The following is a 19,507-nucleotide window of genomic DNA, read 5'->3' on the forward strand; positions in this document are numbered from 1 at the left end:
GGTTATCCTGTGCCCTAGCCCTCTTTCCTTTCAGGCTTGTACGAATATATTTCCTTCAAGCAAAAACTAAAAGAGTGAAATTCAGTTAATTAGTCACCTTACAAGTGTTGGAACAGCTGTGGGACAGTTTACCTCCTGAAAGATTAGGAGGGCCAAATTAACTCAGCAACTCCTTAGGGGGTGAGCACCACCCATCTGCATGAGTGTAGTACAGAGCTAGAGAAAATAATATTTTCCTTGGCCAAAATACTGAAGTGACATACTTATCATCAGTATGTTAACACAATGGGCAGACTTTGCCAGAGAAAACTTCTTTCTAGAAATGAAAAAGGTTTGAAAAGTCAGGTTTCCATTCTTGTCTCTGACTCCACTGCAGAGATTTCGTTTATACCCTGGGACACCAGGACAATAAATTTAATTTATAAGTAAAGTTAACATAGGAAGACATACACAGCAATAACATTTTCACAGAGGTTCTAACCTTTTGCTACTCTACTAAAAAGACTTTTGTTGCTATCTCTGTTTACCTTGGAGAAATTACTAAAGCAGCCCATAGATAATTCATTTATTTTTTGTTCAACCAAATGTGTGGATGGGGGAATTCTCCCCGCTGTGCCTTTGTATTCCAACAGTGAGGACACTTCCCTGCTGTCAGAACACACTGATCATTGCAGGCTATAGTGGGGAAAATTTGAGAAGGCGGTTGTACAGAAATAGATTGGTAGATAAACTACTGTACAACCAGCCTACCCCTTACATGAATCAAAATTCTGCTGAACCGGCCAAATTTTGATCCATGGATGGCTGGCTTAATCACTCAATGTCCATCTGATCCCGTATCAGAGGGATAGGAATTTCAGAGGAAGTATCACCAATGGAGACACAAACATTTAAAAATTCTGACAGAGAATTTACTCTCTTTGACATTCTATCCACAACAAAAATAATAGTTTTGGTTGGATTTGAATTTTAAATTACAACAATTCCTAGAACAATTCAAGAACTAACCTTTCTTGTAGAGATGCATTTTGAGTTGTGTTTATAGAAATTCCCATAACATCCAGGGCAAAGGATATCCAAACATCATATGATGAACCATTCTGTAATTTAAGCATATTTTGTATGTCCTGGATTATTTCCAAAAAGAAATTCTGTGTTTTGAACAAAATAAGTTCTTTGTCAGATGAAGATGTCCAGGCAAGATCCACTAAGAAATAAACCAGTTTATTTAAAACTGTGTTCTGTGCCCAGTTGGGTGAGCTTGATGTCTTATTGAACAACTCATTTATATCTGATACAATGTTCATAATGGAGGTTATCTTGCTCTGGGATATAGTTGGGTCTGCTATTAAGTCACTTGCCACCTCGATGATGTTATCTGCTACAGTAAAATACTTTCTTACACTGTCTGGTACAAGAGGTGTTACAAAGGCAACAAATTCTCTGGAGGTGTGAAGAATGTTGATCCAGTTATTCTGTAAATTATTCCCTTGTAATAAGTTACAAATATCCATTGTAAAATTTGAAACCAACGTATTGACTGGCCATGTGGTAGAGGCACTGGTCATTTGTATCATTATATATACAGAATTAATTACTTTGGAAATGCCTTCACAGTCCATAGTTAAGAAAGGTTGTAACATTTGTGTTAAATTCATGGGTCCAATACTAATAGTCTGATTGAAAATATCTACAAACAGCTCATAGAGGTGAAAGATGTCTGACCCATCAGTGATGTTATGAGAAGACAAGACATTCTGTAAAGCCTTCAGTATTTCTTCAACCTGTGAATTATTTAAATTCCCTTCCATTAGACTGTTTATAATTTGCCAAACTGTTGTAAATTCCGACCTATTGAATGTGTTGAGACCTTGAATAGGGTTGTTTTCATTGGGAATATGTGTTGCATTTATCCAATTTCCCAATTGGCTCAGTATAGTTGTGTTTGATTGGTTTTCAATTAACATTTGAACAAGTTCGAACAAAGTATTGGTTTTATTAGCCTGTGGCTGTAGTGCCACACTGGATGCTGTTCCGTTAATAGCTGACATCACAATGCTTAAAATGTTTTGAAGAATTTTCTGTTCCTCTGAAGATTGACTGAAGATTTGATTTTCCAGTGCTTGAATGGTAACATTTTCTAGGCCACTTTCTTTGAAAGATGTTAAAATATGTTCCAGTACCCTTATAAAAAAAAAAAAGAAAACATTTCTTCACTATAGATATGTGCATTGAACAAAAATATTGTGTTTACTTAATTAATTCAGCCACTACACAGAATCAAACCTAGCTTTGGTGTCAACTTTATAATGTTCTGTTACTTTTAAAGCAGCTTAAACCTATGTTTTCTTCCTACCGTATTTGTCTGGTATACTTTTTCAGGATTTACGTATAATTATTTTGTTTCTGTGGAATTTCTCTTAGTTTTTAAGAAACTGGTTGGCCACTTTCAGTATCTGAAGACCATTTATGTTGCCCCCAGATTTTTGGTCTGACTGTTTCTGAGAAGTTATAATCCCCTGTATCTAAAATAAAAGTTTTTTTGCCATCTTTGTCCTGTTCATGAAATTTCCTTTTGTTAGTGGGAATCCCTCCAAAGTGAAGTCAGTCTTTTATACATCTGTCACCAAAACAAGTGTCCCCATTGGAAAATTCCCCCTCTATTTCAAATTTGGTGGCAACTCAAATTTTTAGATTTTTCCTCACTTTCAAGCTCAGTAACAATGTTCATATGAACATATATGACATGTATAGAGAATGAATCTCCCTAGTAGGGATACATGCAGCAAAAAAAAAAAAAAAAAGCTAATGTAACTGTGATTCTAATCCCTCCCCACCCAAACCCTAATAAAAGGTTTTTCCTTAAGACAAACTTTAGCTTGTCAAATTGGCCTATCAACTAAGTGTATATGTGGCACATAGCTGGGGGTAGGTATTATTACATCGGTAGCTAGGATCCAAAAATATTGTACATATATCTGACAACAGAGTAAGAGACAGTCACCCCTGTGTTTGGTCATAAACTGTTTAGAGACATGGTGTGAGCCTGCGTTCAGGTTATAGATTGCCTTCAACTAGAGATATTTAAAAAAGTAAAACTTTAGAGGTTACTGTGTCTTTAAAGTGTAACTAAAGGCAATATATATATATATATATATATATATATATATTTTCATTTTGGATAGAATAAGAAAGGGCTTACAGCAGAGATTTCCTTTTACTTCCTGTCCCATAGTCCCATATCCAGAGCAGGAAATTAGAGGAAATTAGAGGGGGCACAGACAGCAATAAAAACTGACAGGTGTTCTATTCCCTCTTTACAATATCCAAAACAAAACAAAATGTTGCCTTTAGTGACATTTTAGAAGTTTTCCTTGCTTGTTGTAATGTGCATTTTTCTACTGTGAATGACAGTAAAACATGCAACAATTAAACATGGGAGCTACCTGATATTCAAAATTCTGCTAGTCTGTTAAATCACAGAAGGAACTTGATACCAGCTACAAGTACATGAGTACCACTTATCCAAGGGTGGCCATACACGGAGAAATTTTTTTTCCTGCAACCACGGGTTGCTGTAGCAGCCACTAGCAATAATCGCTGGTAAAAACCTGGCATGTTGGTTGTACCCCAGCTCATTAATCGATCAACATGGTTCAAATCTCGGGGCGGTTCAGCATTCGAACCGTCTATGGCCAGCCTTAGCTACCTGTAAAGATGATACTATCTATCTTTTTCCAAGCCTGTCCTATCCAAAATTACTTTCTCTTGTTACATTTGGAAAAAGTAAGCCTATTCAAGTATATATGCACCCATTGTTTTAGCTTAGATGGAATGACTAGTCTTAACTGTAGTTTTTTTAAAAGTTGATGGCTGCGCTGGAATGACCTGCTCGATAGAGGGTCTGTGGGTGGGTGGTAGGTGAGAGAGGGCCACTTGGGGAAATTAACTCCCAATCAATCTGGCCCGACTGGATGAAAAAAGGCAGTGGACCCTTGTTAAGGGGTCTAGGCTGCTACCTTAAGATACAACCTAGTGGTCATTTCCAAAGTTTCCAGTGGTAGTCGATTAAAGAAGTGCCCAAAATCAGCAATAAGAATCCCGCTTAGATCAAAAGATCATCATTTTTTTAGTAGCTGAACATGTTAAAACCAACGCATTTCAGGGGAACAGAGACCCCCCCTTCTTCAGGGCGTAAATGTTGCTATTTGAATCTGCAACTGACAGCAACAACAATGATCATTGGCACCAGTGAAAATTAAATACAGCTGTTGGATGGGGTTTAGATCTGACAGGTAAGTAAGTAGTCTGAACTGTGGCATTAAGCAGTTGTTTGAGGGCATTAAGCACTATTAAGCAGTTGTTTGAGGGCATTAGGCAATAGGCACTATGTAAAATGGCATACTGTGGTTTTAGAAAGCCACAATGTAGAAACAGTACTCTTTACGGTGGCAGACAACTAAATATTAGATGCATGAAATGCTTTACCTGTCAACATTGGAACAAAATGCATGGAAATGTAGCAATTGTGCTGAACACTGGTCTGAACATTATGGAATAATATATTTAAAATACTCCGAATTTTTCGTCATGACTGCAACATTCTATACTTTATATAGCTAGCATGCTCTTGTTATTATATTTGCTAATCTGCAGTCATCTATATGAAAGTAGAACGCAAGTGACACAGATTATTAGATTCAAATGCCCAAGAAACAATTTAGTATTTATAAAATACTTAGTTGCTTCTGTAAAAAAGTATACATTTTAATGATGTTTCTGGCTCGATGCAATTGTTGAAAGTAAACAGCCAGAAAAAGCAACATGAAAAGGATCCGTCAGAGTGCAATGATTTAAAAGACTGATACGTGTGTCATTTTTAAAGATTCTGTTTGCAAGACATGCCAATCAATTCAATGACATAAAAGAAAGTACCCAACCCTTTGTAAAGTGACAAGATCTGCAAGAATCAAATGATTTTCATACTTTAAGTTAAGCTATACATGTCATTTTGATGGGAAGAATACATGCTATCGTTTAACATGAAATATTTCACTGAGTTGGTTAGCAAGGTTATCTGTGCTATCAGAATGTATTCTGTATCTTTATTTAAACATTCCCTTTTGTTTTATTGTAGGTTAAAAAAAATAAAAATGGGAGAGGGGGTGCACGTGCGCATAGCTGACCAAGATGGTCAGAGATTTAGAGGCCGGCCCTGCTCAATGGATGCATTTCTTTTATAGATCACCCATAAATATATGTACAGCAGTTCCTAGGGAACCTAAAAAACAGGAACAGGCAAAGTTGCAGGAGGCGCTGGGTCATGAATCCTGCAAAATGGCACGGCAACATTCTTAGCTGAGGAAGAGACCTAATTTTTAAGGGAACTCTGCTGAACTAGGAATACTATATTCTTGCATTAAAATACATAGAGCAGCGCTAATTTAACAAGAACCAATAATGATAATAAAGTTGGTTATATAAAGTCCATATTAAAATCACAGGAAATGGCCGACCATTTTTCTGGTTGTCCACAGAAGCAACATCGCTGCTGAACTGTGTTTTTGATGCCTGTTACCTGCTCTAATACTTGTATCTGGGTGAGTGCATACCCTATGAGTTTTTTAAAAAAGAATTGGTTTTAAAGGATAATGCACTATGGGCCTATTTCTTTTCAATCTCTCCCCGATCTATGAGGTGTAAAGCTACTCAAGGAGGATTTGGCTATATGATATGCACCATCTCATTGGTATGTTTGGACACTGAAGATTGATAAGGCTGTGTTTTCTTATGGAGGTTTTGGCCTGAGAGGGTTTTAGCGGTCCCATAACCTCTTGCTGCTGCATCCCCGCCATCCTCTGGTAAGAGTCAGTATGTGGTGGCTGGGATTTCACTTCATGTCGTGTTGACTCACATTGTGGTGATAATATGCGGACCCTTCACCTGCACTTCCTGTGATTTTAATATGGACTTTATATAACCATATGTTATTATCATTATTGGTTCTTGTTAAATTAGCGCTGCTCTATGTACTTTATCTCATTTTGGACCTTCCAGTGTTTTGAGTTTAGCTGCTGATGTGTTTTTTCTAAAGGGCGCGGGGTGCTTTATTTATATTCTTGCATTGTTTACACTTTCTTGGGCTTTCTTGACATTGGAATGGTTATTCCCTTAGCATGATTGCATGTTTTTACAAGCTTCAGCTATGCTATTGCAATGGAGGTTTACCCCTCAGTTTCATCAATATGGTGACAGGAAATGCACTTTTGCCATTGTCACAGATATTTATTATGCTATGAATCCCCTCACACAATTTTGGTGTGTGGTACACCCTGCTATCCTTCCACACTGCTCTATGGACATACTTCCCCCTTTTGGAATGGTTCATTGGTTTATGGCCTTGAACAATGAAACAGACTGGGCTTCTTGGTCCCTTGCTCTGGATACTGTTTTTATATAATGGATTCCTACCACTGCTTGATATATTACATGTTCCTGGTTAGATTTAACACCTATGACTAGTGTGTGTTTCCTTGATGTACAGGAACCACAACATTATTTTATAGTTCTTACATTTGCTGTTCACAAAAGACCCTCACACACTGAAGCAAAATGTCTGCATACAGCTTTTGACTGAGGGACAGATCCTTTGGGAAAGGTGCAGACTCCCTGTAGATAGGAAAGCAAACCCCTCACATTGGAAAACAGCCTAATGCTTGACAGGTGTATTGGCTGCAGGCGCCAATTACGAACTCCATCTCTAATATTATACTTTAGGTATACTCTAAAGACCAGCCCACTCCATATGGTATTCTGGTAACACATGCTCTGCAACATGCTTTATTGTGCTTTGCAGAATACTGTGTTACTAGAGCTTATTAAAGCCATGCTTAAGGTTATTGGTTCTTAGTCCTTTCATGTTATGTTAAAACAAGTTACTTTTGACAAGGTGCACACCAGGATCACTACCCATTTTTTTTTAATTTTCATTTTCACTTAGCTGGATAGTATAGCTCATGTTATACGTCTGGTCACGTTTGTTAATGAGAGCTACTGCTCTTATATATGGAAGTGCAGTGTTGTTTATCTGCTCCTTCTCTCCCCTTACCTATTCACAGAATGTCTTGTATTCTGTGAGCTATAATATCCAGCTGAATGAAAGTGTAAATTTATATATACAACAGCAATGAAATAAATCTGCTTTCTTTTGAATAGGTCTCAGAGAAGGAGCAATTACCATTGAGCACTGTGGTGTATTGTAGCACAAGTTGATTCTGTAAGTGCACTGAGCCACCATTCAAAATGAATGCCACAGCAATGCACCACTCAGTGCTTGATGCATTACCATGCATCGTGGTAAAATACATGTTTTTCCAGGTATGAACAAGCTATGAATGTCCTTTAATTTCTCACCATACAAGGTTCTCAATAGGTAAAGAATAATTTCACCTTTGGTATCATGTCACATGTTCCACCCATTGCTAGGGTGGAACATATAACATGTTCCCACTCCTGCAGCCGCTCCCTGATCAGCTGCCTCTAGTGACAACAAGCCAGGGATCTTCTCCCCAGTCTTGCTGTCAACATTTTTTTTTAAAATGCGATCGTGTGGGGCTCCACCTGCCTGGCTGTGTCATTCATTCATGTGAATGGGAGAACTACAACTACCGACAGCCTTTTTGGCTGTCAGCTTGTAGTTCTCAATGAACTACCAGGGCGGTGTTGAGTGCTCTAGGTAGTTCATTGTCTTTTCCTGTAAGAGTGCCTACTCATATGAAGTATGAGGAGACAGCGTACACAGACAGTTTGCAGGAGTCCTATATTGCTTTCCAGGCTCTTAGTAAAAAAAATAGATAAATGTACATTTTTTTACCTGCAAAAAGATGTGCATTTATTATTATTTTTTTTTTTACAAAGGTGAACTTATCATTTAACCCCTTCTGGACCGGAAAGATTTTCCCCCTTAATGACCAGGCCATTTTTTGCAATTCGGCACTGCATTACTTTAACGGACAATTGCGCGGTCATGTGACGCTGTAACTAAATAAAATTGATGTCCTTTTTTTCCCATAAATAGAGCTTTCTTTTGGTGGCATTTGATCACCTGTGCAATTTTTATTTTTTGCGCTATAAATAAAAAAAGCGACAATTCTGAAAAAAAAAAAAAAACAATATTTTTCACATTCTGCTATATAACATCCCCCCCCCCCCAAAAAAAATGTAAAAATCAAATTTTTTTAAAATTTTAGACAAATTTGTTTTCTGCTATATATTTTTTGGTAAAAATAATTGCAATATACGTATTTTGATTGGTTTGCGCAAAAGTTACCACGTCTGCTAACTACGGGAAAGATTTATGTTTTTATTGTTTTTTCTTTTACTAGTAATGGCAGTGATCTGCGATTTTTAGCAGGACTGCGATGTTGCGGCTGACAGATCGGACCCCTAACTGACATTTTTGACACTTTTGGGGGACCAGTGACATTACTACAGTAATCAGTGCTAAAAATATGCACTGCCACTGTACTAATGACACTGGCAGGAAAGGGTTACCACAGTGGGTGATCAAGGGGTTAAATGTGAGCCTAGGGGAGTGTTTCTAACTGTATGGGGGTTGGGCTTTTGAAATAATCACAGAGACCTGTGATCCTATATAGAAGAATCACAGGCGCTCTGTGATCATTCCAGGGAGAAGAACGGTCAGCTGTGTGTTTACAACAGCTGCCCGTCCTTCTCTCTCAGTGGGGAACGATCGTGGGTGCCGGCGGCAATCCTAGGCGTGCGACCGATGTACAGTTACATCCGATCGCACAGGAGGGGCTGCCTGCCGCACATTTACATAAAGTAAATCTGCGGCCGGCGGTCCTTAAGTGGTTAATTGACACAAAGGGGTTTATTTACTAAGTTAGGGTCCTTTTCTACGGGCTTTGTGCCCGGCAGACTCAGTTTTGCTCAGCATGGTTTGATACACCGATCCCCACTGAGCAGGCGGATGACAAGTCCGTCTCCACTCTGTGTGCAGAGACCGTCCTGCCAGATCCCCGCTCTCCTCTATGGAAGATTAGATGAAAATGGACCGCCTGTCCATTTTCATCCGATCCTATCTAATCTGATCCTCCAGACGCACGGAAAATAGGGTTTCCATCCGTCTGGATTTAATGGTCAGGTTCAGATTGGGAGCAGCGGGTGTCAGTGAAGATGTCACCACTGACATCCGCTGCCCCATAGAGGTGCATGGAGCATCTGATCAGGTCCGTCTGACAAAACTGACAAGTGGACCTGATTGGAAAGCCTGTGGGAAAGGGGCCTAAGTGAGTGCAAAATCAGTCACAATTCTGCAGAGAAATCAATCAGCTTCCAGGTTTTATTGCCAAAGCTTAATTAAATAAGCTGAGGATAGAAGCTGATTGGTTTCTCTGCTGAAGTGTGACTGATTTTCACTCTCTAGCTTTAGTAAATAAACCCCTAATTGCCTTGAAGTAATAATATAGGAGCCAACCCATGAAAATAGTTTTCTCCTGTTTAAGAAATTTTCTGAACATATGCAGACATCACTTAGCACAACAACTCAGACTATACCCAGACATCCCCACATAACTGGAAACAAGAGTCTAACTTACTTTTGGGCAAGGCTTTCCGGGGGTAATGTGCTGTTCCGATTATTAAAGTAAATCTGTAATATGTCAGAAGCAATAGTAAGGATCTCTTCATAGCCTGTGATATTGAGGCTTCTAAGAAAGCTGCTCAATGCTCCAATTACATTGATAGTGATCTTGTCATCCATGGGGTCAGATCTGTTCAACAATGCTTCTTTTATTATGGCCTGTAAAGAGCTATGTAACACTTGGATAGATTGGTATACATCCGAGTTGCTTGTTGGTTCTTTTTGTTGTAAGAATTTCACTATGGATGTCAAAAATGTCTCAAAAGTGTTCATATTGGTATCATTCACGAACTTAGTGAAGGATGTTATGATCTCCTTAGCAGAATCTGCTGGTAACCCTGATGTTGATGTTATTATCATACTTGAGATGCTTTCCAATTCCTCTAGCCAATTAAATCCAGAGTTATTGCCAAGTATTAAATTGCAAGTCCATGAACTAAGGTTAGAACAAAACATGTCATTGACGGATAGGTTCATCGTATTGTGGTAAAAACTAAAAAGGTTCTTAAGTGAAATTACACAATTATCAACTGATGTGATATTCATATCAAAAAGAATCTGTTTTAGAAGATTATTTATCATGGAAAAGTTTCTGTCAAAAATGTTAACAAGTGATATATGTGGCAGGCTTGCATTCAGTGTGACAATGTCATCTGTAAGGTTCAGAACTCTGTTGACAACATTTAATAAACGAAGGATCTCTATGGGAAAATCTGTAGTCTTAAGGTAGGATGAAATATTGTTGACAGTGTTCAGCATTGATGATGCCAGTTGCCACCTAGTGGGACTTGTGCTGTTTTGAGTGACTTCTAGCAGCTGCAGCATTGTGTTGTACAAGAAGTTAACTATGGTTTCATTTAGAAGTATCTGCTCATGCATGGAGCCATACAGTTTTAAAATATTAAATACCTGAATCAAGTATTTTGAATATTCTGATGGATTTTGGCTATACAGTTCTGTCTGATTCGTAAATACTGAAATCAGAGACTCCAAATAACTTGACTGATTATCAAGTGTCTGATAAATGATATGTATAATTTGACTATCCTTTGCTTCACAGGTAATGTTTTTTGTTGAAAGTTTGTTGGTAACCATGACTAGTGCTCCATCAATTTCTTGAACCCAAGGACTGTTAATACCCAATAGATTATTTATGGTAGAAGTTAACTGGAGGGTGGATGATAGTGTCTCAACAAGGCATGCCAGTTCTTTTTTGGTGTTTGAGTTTTCTATGGCACATCCATTAAGATGTTCTTCCCATGTGGTATTAAGGGCATATTCAAAGATGTTTAAAAGTGTAACATTACCATCAATTTTGGGTGATTCCAAAATTATCTGACAACCCAAATCATTCAGTATGAGTTGCAACAGATTTATGATATCTGTGCTTGAACAGTTCTGCTTTAGTGAAGGCATTGTTGGATCTGTTAAACACTGCATGCTTGAATTCAAAAGATTCATCAACTCAGTTTTCAACAAAGGAAATTCAAAAAAGATGCTTCCACTCCAGTTGTCCAGCAATAAACTGTAAACATAATATAGAACACTCTGATTCAGTCTGTTTTCAACAATACCCAAGATCTGATGGGATATGTTGTAGATTTCTTGTAAGTTATAATTTAATGTTGAGATTTCAGTTATGTCTTTCAAAACACTTTCTGCTGCCAGAAGGACCTTTTCTGTGAATAACATAACAGAAGATAGATTGTTCAGTCCTCCCCTATCATATTCCTGTAATAACTGCAGCACAAACTTAGCTTCACTGTCTGTGATTTGATTAAAAAATGAGCTCCAGGGACTTCCACTGACAAATGCTTGTTGAATAATCTGCTGAATAGCAACTGTAATGTTATAAATAAAGGTTTCGCTGGTATGACCTCCATTTTGCAATGCCATATTCATCATGCTTTGGAGCGCAGGCACAATGTGAGACATTTCCAACCAGCTAATTACAGACTGTATTTTATTCACTGTAGGTACAAGGGAAGGATTGCTTTTCATAAGAGACAGAGTATTGTTTATCATGACTTCTATAAGTGTTACAAAGCTATCTATATTACTAGAGGTAGTGAAAGTTTCTGTCTCATTTTTCATGTAAAGGATGTACCACTTAATAGTCTGCAGCTGAATGTTTATGTTCTCTAGTTCCTTCTTAGTTTGAGAAACTAATGTTGAATTTGTGCTTAATTCCTCTAAAGTCTGCACAATTTGAAGGAGAGTTGTTTCGATTTGCTGTAGTACAGACTGATTTTGATATGTCAAGCTTGTTAAATTATACATATAAATTAGTTGTTGGTAGACATCCACTGTTCTATTAACTTCACTGAGCCAATTTTTAATAATAGAAGAAGCCGCAACAAGAGTGTCATTAATAGGTTGAGGAAATGGCAACATGTGAAGGAGATCCATTAGACTTAAACTTAGGTCTAAGGTGCACTTCAAAGGATCAACAGATTTATTTGTATAACATTTAAGCAGCCCACTTACATAATCCAGTTGAGAGATTAGCTTTTTAAGGTCAACAGATCCAAGAACATGAAGGATGTTATCAACATTCTGTTTAAATTGCTCTGAAGCAGAATAGATGGACATGATGTTAGGGTCAGCTCTCAATGTCATGTTTATAATATAGCTCAGTTCTCCATAGATATCCTGGACATTGTTGCAGGAGGCATTGTTAAGATGTGCTTGAGAACAAAGAATCATTGAAAACATGCTATTGATTATTTTGATCTCACTATCAGTGAACTGGTTTAACTGAGGAAATTGTTGTACATCTCCACTAGTTGTTGAATTTATGAACTGTATAACTTCATACAACTGCTGCTGGTACTTGAGAACAGAACTTGAACACTTAGTCAGTTCTACTTGGCAAGTGGAAATGGAATCCAGAAGAGCCACCAAAACATTTTCTACTTTATTAAACAACTGTTGGTCTTCAGCTGGAATGAAACCAGAGATGAGACTGAGCAATGCCAAGGGTGCATTGCTGGGGTTAGAGCCCACAGCCTGTAGATTTGATGGTGTGAAAACTGAAAAAATAGCGGCATATCTACTGAAATCACCAGCCTGGCTGTCATTGAAATAAAGATTTAGCAATCCAAGGGAATCCCGCAAGGTAGTATCGCTGCTCAACAAATTTAATATCTGTTTTAAGTAAAAGTCAGCAAGTACAACACTGTTGTTGTTCATATTGGGGTTACTTATTATATCACTAAAGAGAACAATTACATGATTCAGTGTTGCAGTTATATTAGAAGTAACTAGATTTAAGTTTTGAAGTTTTTGGAGACTTTGTGTAAATTCTTGGATTGTTGTCTGGTTAAAGCCAAAAAGAATCTGGAGAAATTTTGTGAAGTAATTAACAGTTTCTGTGCTGCTGGTAGACAAGGAATTGATAATGGACTGCAGTTCTACTAAAGTCTGGAGAGACACATTAGATGAAGATAACAGGCCACTCAGATGTATCCAGTATTGAATGTCATTAATGATACTTTCTGTTATGTTATTGATTAGTCCAGTGTTGTTTCCTAATTGTTCTGATGGAACAAGTCTTTCCAGCTGTATTAGAATTGTCTGAAGGGCTCCAAAATATTGATCAGTAGTGGATTCCGTAGTCAGAACATCAGTAATGTTCAGTAACAGGCTGACCGTTTCTCTGAGGATACTCTGTAACTCTGTCTCTAGAGGATAGGTGTTGTTAATTTCCTGCTGAAGTTTCTCTATGATTATCTGGTTTACACCATTCTGTTTGAAGAGAGTCCATATTTTCTGCACATATCTGTAAGAATAAACAAAAAAATTGAATACTTCTATAGGTCATACCCTTAAGCAGTACATAGATCAAGTGCTATTGGATGTAAGGGCATATACTTTTGCTTCAAACATCCAACCGTGTGGGAGAACTATCCTTATTACTTCCCTTCCATGTTATTGGAAGTTTTGAAGAAAATATATAGTTAACCCTAACTGTATTACATTGTACGAGGAAGCTTCGCTTGTTTGCTTTGCTTCCACACCCCCCCCCCCCCTCCACTGCAACATCTGGCACCTTTCAGAGGTGAGGGGGAGCGGATACCTGTCAAAACCTGGTACCTGCTCCCACTTCCAGGTGGTTAGTTTGTGATCTACGCAATTTCCAGCCCCTCCTTCTTACCTTCTTACCCCCGCTGACTCGCCCAGGCGCAGTAGGAAACAGGCTGTGATGCCGCAAGGTTGAACTTCTTGTTTCCCTTAGTGAAGATGCCAGTGCCTGCACCCAGAGCTGATAGATGGATCGACTTTGGGTGCCAACATCGCGGGATCCCTGGACAGGTAATGTCCTTATATTAAAAGTCAGCAGCTACAGTATTTGTAGCTGCTGTCTTGTATCCCCCCCCCCCCAGGCTTGAACTCCTCTTACTAATCCTGAATTTGATAGGGCAGTCACAAGAAGACTAGGTGTGTTTCTAGGCTGGTAGCAGAGTTTAGGTAAGGCTAATAGAATTGCCATTTAAATGGTGAGGGGGGAGGGGTGAAGGGGAGTGAGGGTTGAGATTAAATATTTTTTTTGCTGGGAGATGGACTTTAAAGGAAAAAATGGTGAGGGGTGAATGGGAGTGAGGGTTGAGGTTAAATATTTTTTTTGCTGGGAGATGGGCTTCAAAGGATAAGAATTAAAGGCCACAGACAATTTATGTTGTGCCAACATATTAATTTGATCTTCAAAGAAAATTACAATGAAGCTTTCCTAAATTGTTAATAACAGACAGAAAAATTAAGAAAGAATTAAAACCTTTGCATTAAAGATTAAAGAGAAAATACTGTATTAATGTAATATAACCCAATAAAAATGAAAAGTACATAAACATTAGGTTCACATTACAGTTTGTTTCTTAAAAGCTCATCTTCTTTCAGCTGTCAGTTTGCAAAAAATATGATGCAGCCTATGTACGTGTAATGTACATTAATGATGTTAATCTCCATTTAACTGCCGATGTGCACACTATTTAGTTAAATTATCTCTTCAAAGCACGTGCATGGGAAACCTCCATAAACCTGTGAGTGGGGCTCCAAAGTTTCAACTGCCTAGGGGCCTCCACAAAGTTTAGTCATCTGGTATTGAATCGTACAGTATTTACAGTAATCGTTTTGCTGTTTGACAATAAGTCTTTGAAAAGAAAATACTTGAAAAACTTGTACTGCCTCATTCCCAGGGCTTTACTGGATGCTGAATGTGGAAAGCATTGTTCTAGCCCTTACCTTGAAACTTGTGGATAACTTCAGTGTGAAAAAATTCTTGGGCTGACTCATCCTGCTTTTCCTTATTCTTACTAATAATTTGCTTGTCAGCGTGCTCAAGAACAACCTTGCTGGTGTTTGAATTCACCAGGGATACTCAAGTACTATACAGTATTTAGATATCTCAATTGTAGTTACTGTATACCTGATAAGGTAAAATAGGGGAGCTACTGTATATGTAAATCCAAGCCAAATAAATAAATAAAAACATTTTCTATTTAAAATTCACTTTTCCTAGCTTGGCTTGAGCCTTTCAACAATAGTGGCTGATTTTCTAAAAGAGTAAAGCTTGTTTACTTTGCAAAGTGAATTTTCACTTAGCTTAACCCCTTGTTGCTGTCTCCTATCGGCCCTTTAAGGGATTTGGCATTCCAGGCTTGTGACCATGTGACTGCCATGATTAGCTGTCACGGCCGTACCATGAACGGAAAACTCCTGATCGCTTCTTACGAGTCACTGGTCACTGCACTCTCGACACAGCTCTATCGGTACTAATGCATGCAAATATGCAGCCCCTCTGCGCCAAGGCCTGGCCTCCAAGAGGCCACATATTTGCTTGCGGTTGGCACCTAAGGGTTAATAAATAAGGGGGATCTGTGCTAGCTTCTACTATCCAAGCATGTGGAAGCAAAATATTTTTTTTAAATTTCCCTTACACAATATTAGGTATTAGGTATTATATTACAATATAATAAAAATTTTACTAAATGAAATATATTATGTGTATCTAGATATAATATTTATGATGGCTTCTTCTATATATGGCAACATTTATATGGAAATGCCTGTGGGTGGGAGTGGTGGAGGCACTATGAGCCTATTTGATTCTGAAACTGTATAACTGTGTGATCCTGTCAGCGATCACACTGACAGGAATAAATATTAGGATGATAACCTCAACAGCTTTAATGTTCAATCAGCAACCTGGGTTTGTGTCTGGGTTCTGCTGTAGCTGCAGTAGATATCCTACTAATTAGTAGAACAGGTGAAAGGGGAGCACAGTTTGAAAACAACCATTGTTCCACCATTATAAGGTGTGGGTCAGATTACCTAAATACCAAAACCAGGAAAAATAGGGGAAAAGGCCCCCCCCCCCCCAAAAAAAGAATGTATAAAGCGACCCCAAATGGTATGCAAAGAATAAAAAGATATAAGTTTATTAGACTTGTAATTAAATCACATCACAGAGAGATATCAACAATTCTAAACATTGTAAACACAGGGGCCCAGACAAAGACAAACAGACAGTAGGCAGTATGGGGCATAGAACCATCTTCAGACTATGTGCACCAAGCATGTCAAAAGCTCAACCAGCTTTGAGATGATAAATGAATGTCTTTATGTCATCTGATGACTGGCATTGAGGATCTATGAGAGCCGGCTAATTATCGTGTATGGGTGGAAGTTGATGTTCAACTGTGCATGTGTGGATGAATAACAATGTTACAGTGTTTGGTGAAGGGTTGTCGATAATTCTCTGTGATGTGATTTAAATAACAAGTCCAATAAACTTATATCTTTTTATTCTTTTCATAACATTTGGGGACACCTTATACCTTTTTTTTGGTGTATTTTCCTCCTATTTTTCTTTGGATGTCCCACACCTGGCTAAGCTTCCTTACAGGGGTGCCTTGATCACAACTCCAAATCCTATGCAAATAAATTATTCCCATATAAGAATTTTGACTTTGCATTCAGCTGCCTACATGTCTGTTTTAAACAAAAATAGCGACCTTGGCTATTCCCTTGGAAACTTGTATTTGTTCCTCAAATTTTTATCAATGATAAATTTTATTACCACAATATTTTTTATTACATTTTATTGCCCACCTTTTTATAACCATACCCACCTCGTAAAGGCTGTTGAAGAATTATCAGATACTTCTTTAAAAAGTGTCAGTGAACTTTGTAGGAAAAGGTTCCAATCGACGAAGCCATTGCAAACCAAACTAGTTGAATTGTATTTACCTAGAAAAGAAAAGAAATAAAGTGGTGAACATCTAATACACACCATAGCCTACATGTCTCAAACACAAATGTATCAATGAATAAACTAGTATAAAAGTAGGCAGGTCAGATTATTGAAGGATAGGGCTTTCATTTTAGTCATTTTCAGAAAGGAATAGAGGTGCCCAACATTTATTCCTTTCTGAAAATAACCAAAATGAAATTAGAAGGATAAAAACATTCTGATCTGCTATTTTCCTAAACACATCCTTCTAAACAATCAAAGGATAATAACAAGAGGCATCTTATTTTACATTTACTGTGTTAAAAAGACACTAAACTTGCAGCAAAGGAGACATAATCCAGGTCTCATTAGCTGTTATCAGAGTTGTCCTAAAGAGTGCTCGTATAAAGGTGATCCACAAGAATTCCTAATTCCATACCTTCCATACCTGAAACACAAGTTGTTGTTGTTTTTTTTGGGGGGGGGCATTTAAGTAGTTTGAACAGAAGAATTAAAGTTTTTTAGTAGCACAGATGAGGGGCAGCAAGTTAATCTGAGCTGCTGAGTAAACAATTTCAGTGCTTCTGCTGTAAAATTAGGGATGAATTACACCACAGTGCCTGCAGGTACAGAGGTCAGAGAGGAATTATTTTAAAGTCCATTTACTGCTTGTTAAGAATATGTTAATACTTTAATGTTCAAGCCTGGACAGTGGGACAGCTCACCAGTTATAGGTAGATGGAAGTGGACTGAATATTTACATTATATTTTCAAAAGTACTGGGACGCCTGCCTTTTCACGCACATGAACTTTAATGGCATCCCAGCCTTTAAATATTGAGTTGGTCGAACTCTTTGCAGCTATAACAGCTTAAACTCTTCTCGGAAGGTGGTCCACAAGGTTTAGGAGTGTGCCTATGAGAATGTTTGACCATTCTTCCAAAAACGCAGTTGTAAGGTCAGGCACTGATATTGGACAAGAAGGCCTGGCTCGCAGTCTGCGTTAAATTCATCCCAAAGGTGTTCTATTGGGTTGAGGTCAGGACTCTGTGCTGGCCAGTCAAGTTCCTCCACCCCAAACTCACTCGTCCATGTCTTTTTGGACCTTGCTTTGTGCACTGGTGCGCAGTTATGTCGGAACAGGAAGGGGCCGTCATCAAACTTATCCACACCTTATTCCCCCCCGCAACCAAATGATTTGGACCAGTGCACAAAGCAAGGTCGATAAAGACATGGATGAGCGAGTTTGGGCTGGAGGAACTTGACTGGCCTGCACAGGCCTGAGTCCTGATCTCAACCCAATAAATCATCTTTGGGATGAATTCGAACGCAGACTGCGAGCCAGGCCTTCTCATCCAACATCAGTGTCTGACCTCACAAATGCACTTCTGGAAGAATGATCAAACATTCCTATAGACACACTCCTAACCTTGTGGACAGCATTCCTTGAAGAGTTGAAGCTGTTATAGCTGCAAAGGGTGGGCTAACTCAATATTGAACTCTACGGACTAAGACTGGGATGCCACTAAAGTTCATGCGCGTGTAGAGGCCCAAATTCTTTTGACAATATAATGTATCTGACCAGATTAATAGAACTAAGTACTCCTAAAAACAATGTCTCTGTTACACGTACACAGTAAAGCTTCCCTGGTTTTATATAATATTATATATATATATATATATATATATATATATATATAATAGTCAATGTTTGCAAAATGTCTTCTGATTTTCCAAGCACATTAATTACACAATTGAATAACTTGAATACTGGAATATAAAAATCAGTATTTGCTTGCAGCTAAAGGCCTGCATTCAGCCATTATAAAACTGCCCAAAAAAACCTGTAATGGTATGCATCGTATGCAGTGCGGTCCAAAAATACAAAACAAAAACAGACACCGATGCAATGGAACTTTTGAAGCATTCAAGTACAGACAAGAATATTCTGATGAAAGCCAGATCTGGTTCCCCCCTGTGAAAGCCATGCATGTGCATTGTATCATAAAAAATGTGTATGTTATAGATGACTTACAAGCATTACTGGAATTCTCATTTGTCAAAGATACCACCAGCCAATAGATTATTTGAAATGTTTGTGTTTGTTCCACCGCAAGACAGCCATAGCTGGATTCACAAGGCAACACCTACAGAATGGAAGTATTTAGGTTACAGGAAATGGTAACAACACAGATACAACCTGTTATTACCCAATACACATCATACATGACAGCTGGAATCTTATTTTGCTATTGTTCTTATTTACTTGGTGACTTAAAACTATCCCTGTCAGACAAATAGTCTAAAGCAGGCCATACATTATGCAATTTTCGTTCCTTCTACCATGGGTAGAAGGAAACAAAATTACTTGATTCCCCTATCAATGCAGTCAGTGTTGATGGGGGGAATCCCTCTTGCAGTGCTACTGTAGTCTGGCAGAACACAATGATCGTTGTTGCTGGCTAAACCCGACAGGCTTGTTTTACATTTAGATTGTTTAATGGATTGACTTGTATACAACCAGAGTGCCCATACATGGATCGAAATTCAGCCAGAACCTTCTGAACTGGCCAAATTTTAATCCGTGTATGGCTGGCTTAATACATGCAGATA

The 19,507-nt window shown here is 38.2% G+C and overlaps 1 protein-coding gene across 1 annotated transcript in view; it reads right to left on the bottom strand.

Moving 5' to 3' along the window:
- The window catches only part of ABCA12 (ATP binding cassette subfamily A member 12), a 255,154-nt gene that overhangs the window by 138,915 nt on the left and 96,732 nt on the right, over window positions 1-19,507 (bottom strand). Inside the window, exons 10-13 of the mRNA XM_082262043.1 lie at window positions 18,930-19,041; window positions 16,795-16,912; window positions 9,621-13,445; window positions 1,009-2,184 (exon numbers count right to left, since the gene is read on the bottom strand). Of these exons, the coding sequence (XP_082118169.1) occupies window positions 1,009-2,184; window positions 9,621-13,445; window positions 16,795-16,912; window positions 18,930-19,041 (5,231 nt within the window). The remainder of the gene's footprint in view (window positions 1-1,008; window positions 2,185-9,620; window positions 13,446-16,794; window positions 16,913-18,929; window positions 19,042-19,507) is intronic.

Source organism: Pelophylax lessonae, assembly GCF_965119305.1.
Source record: "Pelophylax lessonae genome assembly, chromosome: 6".
NCBI classification, from domain to species: Eukaryota; Metazoa; Chordata; class Amphibia; order Anura; family Ranidae; genus Pelophylax; species Pelophylax lessonae.